The following is an 18,449-nucleotide window of genomic DNA, read 5'->3' as shown; positions in this document are numbered from 1 at the left end:
AAGTGAACGTGGGGGCGCATCCCAAGCGGATTGATCAACGTCAGAAAGTGTATCCTTTATCCCTAATGGTCTCTGTTTGATTGTCACGTTCTTTTCGTCAACTGTGACTATTTTTTCAAAAGGACAACAAAATTTACAGCGCAGCCTGACTGCAGTTATCCTCTACAACTAGCTATCGGTATTGGTTGAAAAGGTATCCATGCCAGCAAAGGCGAAGAGACTTCATCATCTTCAAATCTGAAAATTAGACGGCTACACTTGCACAGAAGGCTTCAATCAGTGGTTGGCAAGAGATTGGCAAGAGAAATGCCACATCAACATCTCCTGAAAGTTGTTGCTCCTGAGAGTAGCTTCCCTCTCGTTTCCTTCACAGTGTTGTTAAGGTGTGTTAAATATGAATACGACGACTGCTGCTGCATATCGGGTAAGGCTCTGCGTAATCTTTTTTTAATCGCACATGCACTCCCAAATTTTACTTCATCGGAGTTCGCAGGAGGACAGATTTTCTCTCTGGTCATGAATAGGGAAGTGGGCTAGGAAATTTGTTGCGGAATTTTCAAAAATTCTTCTCATTGCCAAATTGCTTCCTCATCTTCGCTTATCCGCTCCTCTACGCCAATTTGTAGCTTGCCGTGGACAACGTTAGGCTTACTTCAAGTTGCGAAGTTTGCTTATACTTTTCGAGCTCCGTTTCTTGTTTCTCGCTGCCTGTGTGTCCCTACGTTCGATGCGTCTGTCCGTGCATTTGATTCGCATTTCTCCTGTGAAAAAGTTGATGACGTAAATATTAGTGTTCCCTACAAATTCTGTCAGCCATTCTCTCGTCCCTTCGATAGATCCCATGCAGGTCCTTGTAGTCTGCCCGACTTTAGCCTAGTTTCCGGTCCTCCCAGTGACTTAGCCATGCGTTGAAGTCGTCGTCGACAAGGTCACCAAAGTTTCCTTCTTCGAGAGCAGCTTACCTTAATGATACTCTTCAAGGACTTAGTCAAAGCTAAACGCTGCCTCACTACAGTTGGAAAAATAGAATGTGAGAATTCAAATTATCATAAAGCAAAAAAGCATCGACATGTTGAATGGTGCTCCGTCGGGATGAATGAAGAGTGGGCACGCTCCTCATTCACCGCAAGAGTTCGAGTAACTCCCACATTTTTTTTGTAGAAGGTAGAAATCTTATTTACCTCTTTTCAGATGGTTCAGCTCTTAGTTCGACTTTTAATTACACTTCTTTCTTCTGCATTGTTAAGCATATTCCATTTATATCGTATTTTACCTCACGCTTCATCGAAGAAGAATTCTGCGACCAACACTGTTTGACCATGCACTAGCGCGGAGCAACAGTGACTTTGCTCTTCGTCGCTGATAGCAGAGAAAATGACTGAGTCTTCCTCTTGCACTACTTCATAATGCTCTTCTGAATGTACGAAGAACTTAATCATCATCTGCTTAATTTGAGCAGTGGGTTGCACGTTTCACAGAGTTAAACTATTCTTCAAATATTGATTCGTTATTGGTAATTTACTTGCTTGAAAACATCGTAACATTGCCTATCTTTGCTTAGAACAAAGTTCTTCCTTTCACACATCCACTTCTATTTATGTGGTCTTTACCTTTGATATTAAAATTTCTGGACGTTTGTTGCAGCAAATGCTAAGTAAGTAAGTGCCAAAAGAGATGAGAGCACAGCTACTAACGTGACATCCTAATTAGTTGAAACATGACTGCAAACCTATGTTATGCGTTTAAAATTGTCTGCAGATTCGGTAACGCAAACCATTTCAGGTCACCAGTCGCTGCTCGCGTTTTGGCTGAGCAATGAACGAAGACATCTCGTATGAGGAGCATGTACAGCAGAATAACCAAAGATTGATATCTATTAAAATGGTGCGTTGTCAGTGGATGTTAGGGGCACCATACCAGGAACTCGTATCAGCAATGGTTTTCCTTTTGGTCCCTGCAAAAAAAGATCTCTAAAACTTTTTATAAAATAGGTAGTGCTCTTCGTTAACCTGTACTCGGTACTCTAATTTCTCAGCACTTTTGAAACTGTTATTTTAGATCATTTAAGTTGTAAGTATCATTCAACTAGTCCTAAGTAAAAGAATAATGTGCAGTGATCCTCTGAATACATGTTCTGCAACAACGTTTGGTTCACATTGCAGGAAACTTGCAAGTGGTCTAAAGAGGAAGAAAGAGCACAGAAATGTTTGCTTCGATTTCTTTTCATCTTCCGCAGAATGCGGAAAACCGCAGCACTACACTGTGCTGGGCCGCATACGCGCACCGCAGTCTTCCGGTCGCAGCCACGATCGTCAAGATTGGCAACAGTGCCATTGTTTAGAAACTTACTGGAATGTGTAAATAACGCATTTCTTGCTTCGTGTGTAGATTTTCGTAATGCGAAGCTTACAAACAAATAAGAGAGAAAGTAGCTGTCACTAAACTCCCAAAACTCTTAAATTTCACAGCACACGCTTCCTCGCCAAAAATGTGTATTTAAAGGCGAACAATTCAGTGTTAAGTTTGCCACAGAAAGAGCTCAGAAAAGTAATTTGCAAAACGTTTGTAAAGTTAAAACGAAGAAGACAGAGTAACTCCAAACATGAGGGATAAAAAGTATCAGAGACATCAGAATTTACTAGAGTTCTTCAGGCTTCTGAGGTAATAAAATGAAGCCTCTTGAATTTGTAGAAACACAGAAGTCTAATTATAGGCCGGCTGCTTCAGAAGAGTTATTGTTGCTTCAATTCTGTGATGTCATTCTATTCTTGCATATCCTTACACCACTGGTTTAAATAGTGACTTCGTCGACCAAATTGATGTCTCTTCTTTTTTTCGACTCTAATATTTGTAGCCGAATGAACTTATCAACGATACGTTCCTGGAAAAGTGAGTTTAGGGCAAATACTTTCTAAGTTTAGTTGTAGGTGTCCTCTTCTCTTTCATTCCAAGTAACCCACCCTATAACTTCATTTGTGAAAAGCAGTTCTCGGGTGTATAAAGCAACTAGAAGTGCTGACGGAGATGGGTGAAGGGTAAATATTTCGCAAACACCACTGTGCTGTTCAAGATTTCCTTTATAAAAATTATAAGATGCATCTCTCTACGTTATAAATATAGTATGTCAAACATGCTCTAAAATATTCCTATTGGTGAAATTACAGTGATGATCTCATGAGACTTGAGCCCTAGAAGCGGTAGAACTCAGCGCTACCTTTCCCTTATTTTCACAGAAGAAATGTTGTGTCTCGGTGGCGTCCAAAATAGTGAATTAGTCCTTGCAACATGTACTTCTTTTTTGCTCCGCTTCTCGGAATTATTAATCGGCGATAACAAAATTTCTTCTTACATATCCGGTGCATCTATTCATTTGTGATCATACGCAAAAACAGGGAGAGTACGTTTTTGATAGTTCATCTAATGGTGGGCGCTGGTCCCTCGGGCTGGTGAGGCTAATTGGAGACGCCAAATTTCTTCATCTACTTGATGATTAGAATTGTTTCCGAGCAGTTGCTGTTAGCATCCAACAATTAGCAAATGGAAACGTCTTCCAAACTCTTCCTTTCAGTCTAAGTCTAGAATTTTTCAGAGTCTGATGGAGGGGAACACATTCCCATCCGCCTGTAGTGAGCTAACTCAGTGGTGTGGAGACCAACGTGCATTCTCTTCATATTTCGAGGAGAATCTTCTTGCCGCACTGCAGGTACCATCCTGTCTGAAAACGTTCCCGTAGAGGGCTCTGCATTAACCGGAGACTTCCTCTCTGCGGTTGATGAACAAGACTTTATCCTGATCACTATATCATTAATCCTCTCTTATTATTGGTTTTCCAGAATTCTTGTTCTGTGTTCATTCATCTTTTTGTCGTAGTCTCTGCTGTATACTTCTTATCCTCACCCTCCATATCTGGATTGAATTTCAATTTAGGTCGCTGTAGAGAACGGTACTAAAGATGGTTTTGACTTTGCTCTCGCTCATCAGCTCATTTCTGCATGCTTCGCTCACCGTAAACTGCTCAGCAAGGACAGTGCCAGTGAGTACTTATTCATTTATCCTAGTAGAATTCTTTGAATGTAAAAGATGAACATAAGTTAAAGGCATCACTCCACGAATCTGAGGTGGTACGGATTTCGGGTGGATATTCGTATACGGGATCGTAGATTAAGGAGAGGGAGGTGATTCCGTCCATTTCTTCCTAATAGCCGTAAAAAACGGCCCGGAAGAAGCGGCGCGTACACAAGGCTGGCGCGCTCCAATCGAACTTGTTGTAGAACGCCCGAAGCTGTATCTTTCGGGCCGGCTTCGGCTTCTGGCGCACTATTTTCCAGAGGGAGTTCGATTGGAGCGCGCTAGCATTGTGCGGCGCCGAATCTTCCGAGTCGTTTCTTTTACGGCAATTAGGAAGAAATGGACGGAATCACCCTCCTCTCCATAATCTACTATCCCTTATTAGAATACTCCACCTGAAATCTGCACCACCTCAGATTCGTGGGGTTAAGCCTTTAAAGTAAATCCATTTCTTTAATCTTCTGTGTTGTCTTGTTGAACTTCACTTCCGCCCGTATGAACTCGTAAATGAAATCTTTGTATTTCTTGCATTATTGGTACAAATGTGAGTCTGCGGGATGAAAGGGAAAAAAACAGTGAAGAACAATTTATCGCTTGTTTGAGTGTATTTTCCTTTCTTTCTTTCCTTATTTTTCACTATTTTTCACGCGTACTACACCCATACTCACCTATTTATCCGTGAGATCTCAAAGTCGTCAATTTCGTGATATGCTGCCTTCGAGCTGCATGGTGTTAATGTAAAGTAGAAAAAACGTGACTCAGGAATTCCTACAAAAATTTGGACGAATACCTATAAAATTTTGAATTCCATGAAGTGTTGCTTTCAATACTGCATAACTGAAGTCAGCGCAACTTGAGGACTCCATTTTGCTCACTTGGCAAGGAAACACCCAAATGACAGATTTGAATGCTAAGTTTTTTTTTCGGTTTTACTTTCGCAGTTTACTCGAAGTGACTAATGAGTCCTCCGTCCTCGAGCAGTTTCTGTTTGCTGCACACAATCATCCTGCGCACAACCTTAAAGCAATGAGTTGTTCCAGTCAAGGGACCCACGAAGTCGACTGCCGGCGAAAGTCGCGTGGTCTCAACATCTTCAATTGTTCCCAGTGCAATGGATGTGGAATAAAGACGGGAGAGCCGATGGTGCTCGTCCATTGATATGACAGACTGTTGCTGCAGAGAGACTGAGAGTGCAGGGAGAAGCAAATGTAGCAAATGCAGGAGAAGCAATAATAATAATCCAAAATTTTGAAAGTTTAGACCTACACATGGTTATTGTGATCTCAAATCGAATTACTGGTCTCTCAGAGAGAAAATCCCTGTTGGTTACGTCAGTTCTACACGTTACCAAGACCAAAAAATGTAGGCAATATGCAAACAGCAAGTGCTACCTTTCTCTGAAAATAATGGAACCTAGACAGATGTTGCAAACAGGCATAGACGAGCTCTGCTGAGTTTTTCAAATTATTCGAAAGCAGAAGTTAGAAGTGGATAGCTTATCACAAAACTGTAGAGCTAGAAAAATTCCTCCTCTTTTGGCATCGCTAACTAGATTCTAAAAATGTAGCTACCAAAGCTTGTGGCTTTCCTCACCTCCTCTACCACTCCTCGCAGAAATTCCTTCTTGGTTTGCCACAGACAAACGTGTCAATTTGCAGCTCGCATTAACCGCTGGTACGAACAGTTCCGGCGATTGAAGAAGAGTGGCGGAAAGCGGAAGAAGAAAAGCGATTCATCTGAAAGTGCTACTCCTCTTCTAAGAGACCGGAACATCGAAGAGGTTAAAGTATCCGAAAGGTATGATATGGTTATTTTGTTAGTCCCAGAATGTGTGTCCTAAAATCGTTCAGAATTTTTATTACGGTACCGGGTTTTCGAACCTTTCCGCTAATTTTCTGTAGTTCAGCAGCAGTTCTAAATATTACACTAATGACGACCATTTCAATGAGGACCAAAAAATACTGCTGAGATTTGCTCGTCGTGATTATACCTTCCGCTTGGATCGCAACTTCAATTTAGTACTCCTGATCGCGGCCGGATAACATCCGTTTCGCTCACCCAAACCGTTCTCGAATATACTGTTCACTGGTAATACTCCGTCTCGTCCGCTCTTAATCTTCTCACTTACTATAACATTTTCCGTCAATTTTTTCTCACTCCGATAGTGAGCTCCAATCTACACTATGCTATGGAGCAACTTACTTTACTTACCATAGCCGGCATATTCTTCTATGAATTATATCGCAGAAAACCTCAAACTTCCTTAATTTTTAAACAGCTCTCAGTGTATGAAGCGAAACCTTGAAAAAAAAGCGTTGTTGTCCGCTGCAACGCTACAAAGTCCATATCTCTGAATGGAACGTGGAAACTTCAGCAAAAGACATTCGTAACGCATCGCAACGCTCAACAGCCGGTCGATGTAAAGTGAGTCTCCGGGCCTCTCTGTGTAGACTACTTTGGAAGTCTGCATGCGCAGACTTTTTGCTTTTCGCTGCGCAGCAATAAACACGCTCTAGAGGTTGCCTCATCATCAGCATCGAAAACCACATACTGCGGTCTTGCTGATGAGAAGAAAGTAGGAGTCTGCGCAATAATTGTAGTGAAAAATACTCCTTACAAAAACCTGGGTGAAGAGCTTTTTCAACGTCATCAAGATGTTTTCGTACAATTGCAGGACCGCATCAAAATCTCAATCAAAAATACTCACGCGCCTACGGAAACTAAAGGCCGATAACTATGACAAGAAAATGTTTCGTAATGGACCTAAAACATTGATGTCCAGGATTTACCGGAATTTTTGAGACTTGATGCGAATGCGAAGATGGAAGTTTACCTCGCAAAGCAAGCATAGAACAAGGATAATCGTTGGTATACCTTTGTGAGCAGACGAAATTCATCATAGCCTTCACGTTCAAGAAGAATCATCGACGCCATCAGTTCATGTGACACCGCTGGCTCAGCTTCTTCTTTGATATCAGAAGGGCGACGTAAACGGAAATTCACAGCGCTTAGACTCCAACTCGGCCACGTTCTGATAAAAAAAAACATTCCTTTTCTGGACATCCAAAAGTGTGAGCTGTCTGAAGTGTCAAATTTGACAGCCACCGCCCGTAGTTCTCAGGTTAACGGTACCTTTCCGGAGATGAAGTAGGAGGAGTTCCATCTCAACAGAAGATCATTGTAGCAGGTCTAAAAAATGAGGAATGCAGGAAGAAACTTCGGGAATTGATGTCGATTAATAGTGGAATATGGATCAGTAGGAGTCCTGATGGCACCGGTTACTTCACTGCGTAGGCATTGTAATCGAGACTGCAATAAAAACGCTTCTCTTTCCTTCTTCCTTTCCCTTTTCGCCTTTGCAAAGTCTATGTTTTGCATGTGTCGCATGCGCCCTGGCAATTTCAACCGTTTTAGAAGGAAGTAACGTCATCAGTCATGAGAATTCAAAATTTACGGAAGACCAACAGCCCAGGTGAAGTTCGCGCTTTACTAAGACAGCATAGCGGCAGGATGAAGAAGTGTTCAGCTGTCAACAGAATCGCTGTTGATGAGGCAGTTCTGCCAATCTGATGGCAATACTCCAGCATTCTCCTGAACTGGCCTGCAAGCGCCGCCTTTTTGTGAACTCAAACGACCGAGATACACCGCGATCACCTATTAACTACCGATCAAGTCAGAGATTCTGCCCTGTGTCCAGAAAAACGAATGGAAAGTCCAATGTAGACGATGGAAAGCTCTTCAGTTCTCCTTTGTATAAAATAGCAAAGTTAGTAAGAGAACGTACTTCACCCATAACTCCCTTCCCATGTTCCAGCTCTCCTAGAGGTTTCTCTTGAATACTAACTACCTGGTGAGTAGGAAAATTTCTAGTTCTCTAAATGTAACTCATTCTAAAGAAACATCCTCAAATTCAAAAAAGTGAGCTCTGATTTTTCCGAACTTTTTAGTCAGCACCCTCAGTTAGCAATAATTAATAGTTGGCAAGTTCGTAGTCGATTGATAAAGCGTCCTATGTGGTATGTCCCATAAACTACATCTTTCCGTGCCTTTTTTAGGAACTTTTTGAAAAATCAAAGATGTAGTGAGAGCCTACGATAGTGACTGCGTAATAAAAATCTTTAAAGATTCAGAAAAAAAGGAGAAAAAAATAGAAAACTCAAGGCGAAATTTTGAGATTCCACTCTTGCAAGCACATGAAATTGGCATGCTTCTACTCTGGCAACTTTCCACTTTACAAAAAAAACCATTTTACACATTTGAAAACCTAGAGTGATAAGAATTTTGATCACCAGCAAGCAAGAGTCTTTAGCAGATTCCCAGAGTGGTTTGTTTTTGTGTTTAAACCGTCTTTGTGTTATGAGTTTTAACTGAAGGATTCCTTGAAAGGCAACCTAACACATAAGACAACAATAGGGGTTTTTTGCTCGCTTCTCTACCATGTACTTCTTATGCAATTTCAATCTCAACAAATTGATTTGGGTCTAGGAACGACTTCAGTACTGATACCCACAATTTTCTTAATATATTTCTATTTGCGAGAGTTGCTGCTGGGTGGAGCTGTAAAAGAAGTCTAAAGATCTTACAGAATGTTGCACAGAACGCGTACTTGTCCGAATTTCTTTCAGCACACTGAGTCGTTTGCTTTTCCTCTCTTCAATCAAACCAGAGACGATTAAAATAGTGATGACTCTCAATAGTGAACAAACGTTCAACAATAACTTGTTGGTTGGCAGCTAGGTGTTTTTGTGTATTGTACAATGTGTAGAGATCTCTCTGTCATCACAGACACATTATGGAAGTTTCTCCTCGCTTTCTTTGATAATTATCTCATTCACCTTTTTTCTATACGATCTACTGTGCCAGTGAAAATCCCTGAGATGTGTGCGCGCCTCCTGGGTAGTATCTGTTTATCCTCGTCTAATTTGGAGGTACCAATTGGCCCTCCACACTGCCGCCGCTTCGTCCTGCTTCCACGATTCCACATATAAATCTCGGTGTCTTCGACGCTACCACCCTCTTCCTCTTCCACACTCTCGGTGCGCGTCGGATCTGTGCCCGTGCCGTCATCTCACTGCCTTTTCGACGCTCTACAATCCCGCCGTCTGGCGTTACGTGCTCTCTCCTGCGAGCATGAAAAGTCTGGTATCTCTTCCCGACTCGAACCGCCGGCAGCTCCTTGTTATTGTTCATGAATTGCGTAGTTTACATCGATTAGCTCCACTTATTGATCTTGTCGCCTGATGCACCAATTAAAGTAATGATCCGCATGGATATGCACTGGTGAGTTCAGTATCTCTCGTACATGAATCTTTAACGGTTTTCCTCAAACTATCCAATCTCTAATTTTCTGCCTTCTTCGTGTTCTCACGATCCTCTTCGTCACGGAACTTTCCCTATTAGGCTACGATACGCACTTGACTCAATCCCTATTTCGTACTTTAGGCTTAGTGCCAGACGGCGACATCATGCAACTCTGACTTTGAATTTCCTAACTTGCCGCAAAAAAGATGTTTGCGCGCTGCCAAAAAAGGGCTGGTCTGGGTAGGAGGCTTTAACCTGAATTTTATTCTCTTGTCTTTCAGCGACCAAACTTTGCCTTTTAGCGCTTTTTTGGCGCATGGGTGCAGTATCCGTTTTGTATCGTAACCTTGCTTCGGATAAATACGGTAGGAGTGGGTATCTGAGATATCGGAAGATACAGTGTCTAGATTACGAGCACTGCTGCAGCAGCACAAGTATGCTTTTTTCTAAAATTTTAATAAGAGCTAGTCTCACTCGATTTCTATTCTATTCTCTTGATTAAAAAGATGGTTGCTGTAATTTTACTCTGTACAGAATTTCCCAGAAACCAAGAAGCTTGTAATTTCTTTATTAACGGCGTGGTAACGCTTCTTTTTTTATCATAATCCATTCATCTTTCCAATTAGTGTATCTATTATCCTATTATTTATTGTTCCTCTTTTACTCTCAAATTAGTCCAAAGGTAAACAATGTTAAGCGAAAGCAGGTAACTTTGTTGAAAACTCTATCATGCAGAGAAAAAAGAACTGAAAAAAGAGTTATATAGCCATTGGAATTAATACGATTTAAGGAAATGTTGCAAAAAAATCACAAATCTGTCCTTTTCTTTTGGTTCAGTTGATTCGACTAAACGTTCGTTCGTAACGGTGACAACGCAAATCTAATAGAAAGCATAAATCTAAATCAGTAACGTATGTAGGTACGTGCTCTCATTCTCGATAAGGAATCATTCCTGAAATGCTGTGTCATATTTTATCTAGTTGAATCTACAAAAATGAATGCAAATACAGCTTGTGGCGTCTGATAACGGATAAGAAAAAGATCATCAAGAGAAAATTCATCTCATGAAAGCAGCTAATACATAGACGCAGTTCTATTAGTGATTTTTAGGCCAATTTGAAACGGAATAAAATATGAAACCAAATGTGATCATCAACGATAAAAGATAAAGTGTTTTGCGTTAATAAATCCGCATGGGATGTGCCACCACTTTCACTTCAATTCGGAATCGCTTGAGGTTTACGAGCATGTAACTAACCTATACACTAACTTGCGAACAGAGTGGAGCATGGCGATGGGACACGTCCCTCTCGAGAACGACCCTCCTCTTCTTTTTCTTCTTCTTTTTCTTTTTCTTCTTTTTCCTCTTCTTCTTCTTCACTAAGGTTCCTGCGACAGTTCTCGGTTGTTGCCAATTCAATATACTGGAAGTTTCGTGTGTTTCGAAAAACCAAAATTGAAAATTAGCCGACGAACCTATGGTGAATGTGAAATTCGGTAGCTGACAGAAGCGTGGAAACACCAAGTAGTAGAATAAGCAAATTTCCTGAAATGTTATTAAAACACTGGTATTGAAAACACTTTGAAAAGCTTTTCCATTCCAGAAAAATGGAGCAGCGTTTAAAAAAAATCACTCGAATCACATCATCAATCATATCATTTTGTTCTGGTTGTCATGCGACCCTCCATTCACTTCTCCCCACCGCACACTCCCTTACAACACCCTTTCCTTACAACCCCTTCCATTTATGACCAACCAATGGGAAAATACCATCACACGCTTGACCCTGCTTGCGGTCTAAGGTATGAAGAGCATGGCTGGCGCTACGGCGGATTCGAACCTCTGATCGTGCAGACACTGCAGAACCTCTTACCGTCTGCGCTATACTCGCTCATGAATGATATCATACCAGAACTGCGTCAATAATAAGCTTTACTGATTATTAGTGTTATTCTTCAATCACACACTGTCCTCGATCAATCAATATATAGAAACATAGTCCATTAGAAAAATCAATAAGTTCCAAGATGGGTGCATTGCGTAATGAAAATTTTCCGCTGCGCTTACAAAGTCGATGGTTGGGCACCGGGAGAACCCCTTAAGCAAGCCCACCTTATAAGAGAGGGAAGACGTGAGGAAGCGGTTGATAGGTTGACACCAGATTTTTCTGGAAGTTAAAAACTCGAGTTATTCATGTTGTTCATGTCATTACCCAAACTTATTTGGCAACGATGAATAAGCTGACCTCTCTTAGCACTTCTGAAATCTGCGTTAAATCCTGGTGTAATCTTTCCCTTTCTCTAAATTCTCCACACATCCAGTTACACTCCTCTATACTCATAAATGAAAAGGTGATCTTAAATCCTGCTATTTTTCAGCACAAAAATGATTACGAAGTTTTATTTCTAGAAGCAACGCTCGATATCGAATTACAGCTTTGAAACTTCTGGAAACTTTCTTCTCACTGAACAGTCAGCGTCCCCGTATTGGCTCGAGTCGAATAAAAGGAGGAATTCATATCAAACGATAATATCAAACATGCTCCATGTTTTAGGACCTAAGTGCTGTTTTCCAAAAGTTCTAAGCATTACATCTTGAACCAAGTATCTCCTTTCGTACAGATAATAAAGAACAAAGGATAAGGTGTCTGACGCTAATCAATCCGCTTGGAATGCGCCACCGCGTCCACTTCAATTCAGAATTGTTTGATGTTTACGAAGGCGTAACTAGCCTGTACAATGACTTGCCGATAGCCGAGATTTTTTATCCTCCCAGACAACTGTGGTACCAATTTCTCGGCCAAGGAGGGATGAAAGGCTTGACTGGGACTAGGGAGGAATCGAACCTCCGATCGATCATGGTGCAGCCACAGCGGAGCTTCTTACCGACTGCTCTACACCGCCACATCATCATCGCTACACCGCCATTATAATATCGGTATCGGTTATAATATAATATCGGCTATGATAATATAATATACATAATATCCGGTTCGAACAAATCGTTAATAATGAAAACATATATGACGCCTCTACTAGATATGATGACTGAAACCCTTCATTTTGGTTGTAATAACATCGTAATATCTCGAAATTGTTGCAACTCTTTCAGAAACCGTTTCGACCGAGACCGAGACATTACGATATTACTACAACCAAAATCATCCGTTGCTGACATAGGTTGTTTTAGTGTCCCTAAATTTTGTGCAGAAGTACAGACAGAAGCTTTTAATCTCGTTCAACTGTACGTACTGTGAAAATTTTAACTATGTCTGTAATCAGGGCTTAAGCGGTTTTACATAAACGACCACCACTTTAATGTTCTCGTAATGGTGAATCCAACTAAAAGACCCATCGCAGTGAAAAAGTTTCAACCTTTTCGAGCACCTTCTTGGCAGCCACGGACAACCTATGAATAGTTAACTTTGCCTTACCGGATTTAGTATTGTAGAAACTGCCCAAGCGATCTTTGCAAGAGCTGCATCCCACATTTTACACAGTGCTAATCATTCTCCCGGTGAGAAAAGGGTAGCGATCTAACCCCAGAACGACAAAGGATAAAGTCTCTGGCGTATCGGTTAATCCGTTCGAGATGCCATTTGAGATGCACCCAACACGTTTGGCTGCAAATCGGAATCGTTGAAGTTTCACGAATGTGTGCTGGCCTATAAAATGACTTGCGAGGCCATGCCATGCATCAAGACGGTTTTCTTCATATTCCCAGAGAAGTCTGACACCAATTTATAGACCCCGAAGGGATCAAAAGCTGGCACCACGGCGATTTTGAACCATCGATCGTACAATCACGAGCGGACCTCTTTTCTACTGAGTTACACCCGCTTTGATGCAGAACTACCTGCATTAAAACTTCGAGGGAGAGAGAGAAAACTCCAATCCATTCGCGAAAAAAAAAGCAATCACAATTGAGGCATTTGCACTCCCATCAACATTAAAGAGAACAGAAGAAGAACGAGCAAAACCGCTAGAAACAAGAAATTGGGAATGACAAACAGATTCATCGTAAATATTCCAACTCACCTGGTTGCTACATCTCTTCCTGAACTTTTACTCTGACTCACATCATAAGGGTAAAGGGGTATGTTTTCCACAAAGGCCGTGCCAAGACATTAAATTTCAAAAAAAAAAAGAACTCAGCAGTTCTTCTAGAAAAGTAGTATATAAACTTGCTACTAGGTCTCTACAACCACAACCACTGCTTTCTGCAAATTCGGAGAGGGGATTTGAGACGTGTGTCACGATCGGTCAAACCAGAAACAGAGACGCAAGTTGTTCGTGGTCGATATCGTCGGCGAACGAAAAAACGCGCCTCGTCGTCGTTCGTCGCACATTAGACGGCTTTCACTTTTACGTACACAGCACTTCGATTCTACTACCGACGTTAACAAGTCGGTTCTCCTTTATTTTTACAGGATGCGCCTGTATTTGTGTTATTCTCATTGTTGAATCTGAAAGCTGAATCACATTGTGGTCGTAGGATGGTGAAAGCTCTTCCTCCGCAGAATAGTTTGCGGCAATTTGATGCACTATTACAGTTACAAGCACTCCATTACTCAGCATAGGTTTCTGTTTTCACTATCCTGAACGATTATCGAAACACTGACCCAGGGTGGTGTGGCACTCGACGGGATAAACGTAGCATTGTTCCAGTCATCCTCTATTTAGGCCTCTGAAGACGGCGAAAAAGCCAAAACGTCAGGCAAATAAAGGTTCCATCTAAAAACCTCGTAGGCACACTACAGCAAAACATTACAAGCACTGTTACACAATCCTAAATGGCGGTTTGAAATATCAAAATACTTACAGAGTTCAATAAGGTTAGCAGTTAGAGAGATATGGCCGTGTACTTTTCAGAATTTTCTTTATGTATATGGATTTGTTTTTTTGTGTTAGGAAGAAGTTTACTCTTTATTTTAACGACTTTTCCATGAAAAGATCCCCTCACTCGTTTCTTCTAGCAGACTGCTTCTTCACTGAATTAGCTTCCACTTTCTCGTACTCTTTCCTTCATTCCATCTCTATTAGTGTTCACCGAGTTTGCAAAATAAGCAGGAACAGAGCTCCTGTTCATGCAGCACCGCTCATCTCTTCAACTACAATGAATAGCTTCGTATTCACTGATAAGAAAAGATATGTGCATCCTTCTTCATTAATTCATAAAAGATTTCTCTTCATTTTTCTGTTAATTGTTTGGGGCATCTGCCTGACTGGAGCCAACGATAGTCACTTAGGATCGGGCTTTTCCTCTGGTTGGTGCACTTTTTTCTTATTTTATTTAAACGATTTTTCTAAGAAGAATTACAACCACTCAATCAATTCGATATACCATTTTTTGAGCTGTTCTTCCATTCATACCAGTCTCTCTTCGAGCACAAATGTTGCTTGCGTTTTTCGCTGCTTTTTATGGGGCAGAACACATAACACCTCGCCGTCCATGAACCCCTGCTCCAACCCTGTCGGGACGCCTATCATAGTGCATCATTTGCGTCTCTCTTCTCAAAAGTGCCGTAGTACGTGTGCGACAAAGTGGGCGAGTGCCGTACTCGTTTTTCTTCTTGTGCAGCAGCAAAACTACCGTAAATATGTCGCCAATCATCCACCGGCACGCATACAGGGACGTCCAAACTCTAGATGCTCGTTCTGCTCCGACCCACGGATTGAATTCGGTCGCACAATTGTTGTAAACAGTGCAAGTACTCTATTTATAACGATCCATGCACCTGAAAATGGATTTTCACTTGGAGTCACCAGAGGAAGAAATAATAGAATAGTAATTTTAACGAAAATTTCGCAAAGATCAAAATAATAGGCGTCGGCGTGAGGATTTATATGGTTTATTTGCGCACCAATGTGTTTTCGCTTTGAGTTTTCAAAAAAATTTCCTACCTTTAATAGTAAATGAGTGAAAGAAGACGACAGATGTTTTATTTACTTTTCTCTTTGCTTGTACTCTTTCTAGGATTTCAACGCGCCGTCTTAGTGATAGAAAATCTGTAAGTGAGAAGTTTTTGGGAAATTCCCTGCATTCCCCATGGAGATGCACCTTCGCGTTCACTTCAATTCAGAATCGTTTGAGGTTTGTGAATGCGCGTGCAAACTTCCAATGACTGCTGGGGCGAGGCGATGTGTTAGGTCAGTTTTCCAACCTCCCAGACGATTCTGGTACCAATTTATAGACCCTGGGGAGATAAAATGCTTGGTTGGCGATGGAGCGGTTTCGAAGCAATGTGTGATGCAAGGAACTTCTAGCTGATAGGGATAAAAACATCCTCTCTTATTTACAGAAGAAACTCACCTATGGGACGTTGTATGGAAGGGAACTAAGTACTCTGCGCTTTTTCAATCAAGGCATCTGGAAAAACTCGCTAAATTAAACTGCCCAGTTTAAATTACGAACAAAGTTGCTCCTTGAACACATACGATCTCAATTAATTCTAAAATACAGTCTGTACCTCTGCTCATGTCAAATTTACTCTTTCTCAACACCTTGGTTTTGACAAGAGTAAGCCTCGGTAGGCTCTTATAATTATTTGACTTAAGCCCTTCGATATAGGCAGTTTGCTTCAGCCGAACGCACAATTGGCCGAAATCCATGCGTCGCTTGTTTGTCAGAGGTGGTCGCAATCGTTCGCCGTCCTCGTCGTTGCAGCCAGCGTCCTAGAACGATTTGTAGTAGATACACAATGAATCGGAGTGTAGAGACACAGGTCCATTTCTTCACACTTCCCCGCAACCAACCTCTGCAAAGTCACGATCAAATATCGATGTGAAATCCTGACGCTAAGAAGGACCCGCCCCGTGCTGGACTTTCAAAACAGAATATCTTTGGTGAGGAAGTGGTAACGCACGGTGCGCAGGTTCCCGACTGCTCCTTTCACAGAGATCTGCGGATCCAGTTTTGGCACTCAGCCACAAGAGCTGCAGGAACTGCAAGAGACGCATAGCGCACTCTGTTCGTCTGCACTCACCGCATCGCGCTGCTGCTACTTGCGTGCCACCATAACCTCCTAAATGGGCGATCCGTACGTTGGTCAGCTGGCGACGAAGAGAGCGTGGAGCTCAAGGAGTGCGCCGGTGTTCGGTCCACGAGAGATTATGCACAGGACGGAGGCGCGCGTTGGTCGTCTCCTCCGCGTGTGTGCTGGTACTTCCCAAATATCACGTTTGACACGGAGACACCAACACCACGCCTCTTCGCCACTTCGACGCGTCCGCCTCAATTATTCTTGTCCACATCGATTGATTCGTTAGTTTAATTCGTTCCTCAGTTAGGCCTCTCGACTGATCACTTCCTTCTGATGCCGGTAGATCAGGTGTCTCGAACTGGAACTGCGTCTTCAGATTGCAGGAGTCGAAGTTCTTCGAGATGTTCTGAGACAACATGGAGTCACTATTGCCATGTAATTAGTGCTTGTCTTTGACCAGATACTAATTTTGCAGTCTCGATTCAATTCTTTGCTTCTTTGTGCTGCTGTTGTGTGTGCCTTCTTTTGCAATTCTTTTCTCTATTCTCCACGAGTGACCGTTCACGCTTTTTGTTCTGGAACTTCATTCTACACTTCCGGCTCTTTCGACTGTAATTCGTAGCCTGAATACTTTGATGAGAAGATCTAGTGCTGCGACCCACCTGTACTGAATCAAACAGGTGATTCCTGCACCTTTGCACGATTTGATTCCGTTGACTCTAAAATTCAAAAGTTCTCCATCTATTCTTTCTTCTGTTCTCGTTCACTCCTACACTTCTCTTCGCTCCCCTCATTACATATGTGCTCTCCAGTGCTAATTTGAACGTAGCCGAGCGGCAGTCAATGGGTCACGGCATTATTGAATATCTCCACCATCCCCATTGCCCTTATCCACTTAACTGGTCCGCATATGCGCTTCTCCGATATCTTAAGCCTTCCCAAAACAAAATGTTTTACGATGTACAAATCGAAGTTTACTTGGCTTCTTTTTGCGTTGTTGAGTATAAAATTTGGAATGTTTCCGCATAAAATGATGCGTTGCGTTAGCGATGAGGTTGTGCTCAACATACCTAACCGAAAGTCAACAGTCCTCGGAACATATTCATTTTATTAGCATAGTATTTATTTTACCTATTACTTCCGTCTAAAGGCGATATCTGCAAGGAAAACAACATATATATATATATATATATATATATATATATATATATATATATATATATATATTGACTTTGAGGATTTTTGTTACACTCCCTTCGTAATTCGAAATCAGCCTAATTTTGTCCAAGAAATGTCCATCAGATTAACTTAGTCTGTCAGTTTACAACACTATGCCTCACGGGAAAAGTCCATGTGTACTGAGTAACTTGTGCAGGTAATGAGTAGTAATGCTCCCCACATACTCCAAATATGTTTCCTTTGCTCTCCCCATCTAAGTGTTGTTCAAATCACTGGTAAATTTTAGTTCAGGCGCGATTATATCGCGAAAATTAAAAAAAAAAACCTAAGGGCATCGCCCCACGAATCTGGGGTGGTGCTAGTTTCAGGTGGGTTATGCCTATTCAGAGTCGTAGATTATGGAGAGAAGGGTGATTTCGTCTATTTCTTCCTAATTAACGTATAAAAACGGCCCGAAAGATACGGCTTCGGGCGTTCTACAACAAGTTCGATTGGAGCGCGCCAGCCTTGTGTACGCGCCGCTTCTTCCGGGCCGTTTTTTACGGCATTTAGGAAGAAATGGACGGAATCACCCTCCTCCATAATCTACGAGCCCGTATAGGAACTCTACACCTGAAATCCGCACCTCTCCAGATTCGTGGTGTGATGGCTTTAAGAGGTCGTAAGTTTGCAGAAGCACAGAGCCCCAGGTCTCTTCCAGAACTTATACCATGGGACTTCTTTCCCCATTCCACTCCCATATTTTTTGGCGAGGAGCGTACCTGACCGTGAAGCTTCATTGCGCTAACGAAGTGACTCGCCTTTTTTGCCCGTGTGCGTGCTTATTACTTGTGATAAGACCGATACGAAATTTACCTCAGCTTTACTCTTCATGCAGGAATGAAGTTGATTCATCACTGCTGGACTCTGTCCATGCAT

The 18,449-nt window shown here is 41.9% G+C and overlaps 2 protein-coding genes across 4 annotated transcripts in view; one reads left to right on the top strand and one right to left on the bottom strand.

Moving 5' to 3' along the window:
• Nucleotides 1-1,815: 1,815 nt before the first annotated feature.
• Nucleotides 1,816-18,449, top strand: part of RB195_003786 (uncharacterized protein) — a gene marked incomplete at both ends in the record, with an annotated part of 34,630 nt that continues 17,996 nt past the window's right edge. For 2 of the 3 annotated variants that reach the window (XM_064201586.1, XM_064201585.1), the window contains 4 exons: nt 1,816-1,884; nt 3,590-3,703; nt 3,928-4,033; nt 5,727-5,865. In XM_064201586.1, the coding sequence (XP_064057464.1) occupies nt 1,816-1,884; nt 3,590-3,703; nt 3,928-4,033; nt 5,727-5,865 (428 nt within the window). Of the gene's footprint in view, nt 1,885-3,589; nt 3,704-3,927; nt 4,034-5,726; nt 5,866-5,974; nt 6,111-18,449 lie in introns of those variants that run through there. The other variant, XM_064201584.1, reaches the window with a different exon arrangement.
• On the bottom strand, nt 10,628-18,449 carry RB195_003787 (uncharacterized protein; the record flags this gene model as incomplete). Its single annotated transcript, XM_064201587.1, has 4 exons — nt 10,628-10,793; nt 10,846-10,915; nt 15,840-16,044; nt 18,387-18,449. The coding sequence occupies 4 exons, from the start codon at nt 18,447-18,449 to the stop codon at nt 10,628-10,630; spliced, it is 504 nt and encodes a 167-aa protein (XP_064057467.1).

Source organism: Necator americanus, chromosome IV, assembly GCF_031761385.1.
Source record: "Necator americanus strain Aroian chromosome IV, whole genome shotgun sequence".
In the NCBI taxonomy this organism is placed as follows: domain Eukaryota; kingdom Metazoa; phylum Nematoda; class Chromadorea; order Rhabditida; family Ancylostomatidae; genus Necator; species Necator americanus.
Note: the sequence above shows the minus strand (reverse complement) of the source record. Positions and strands in the feature narration are given on the sequence as shown.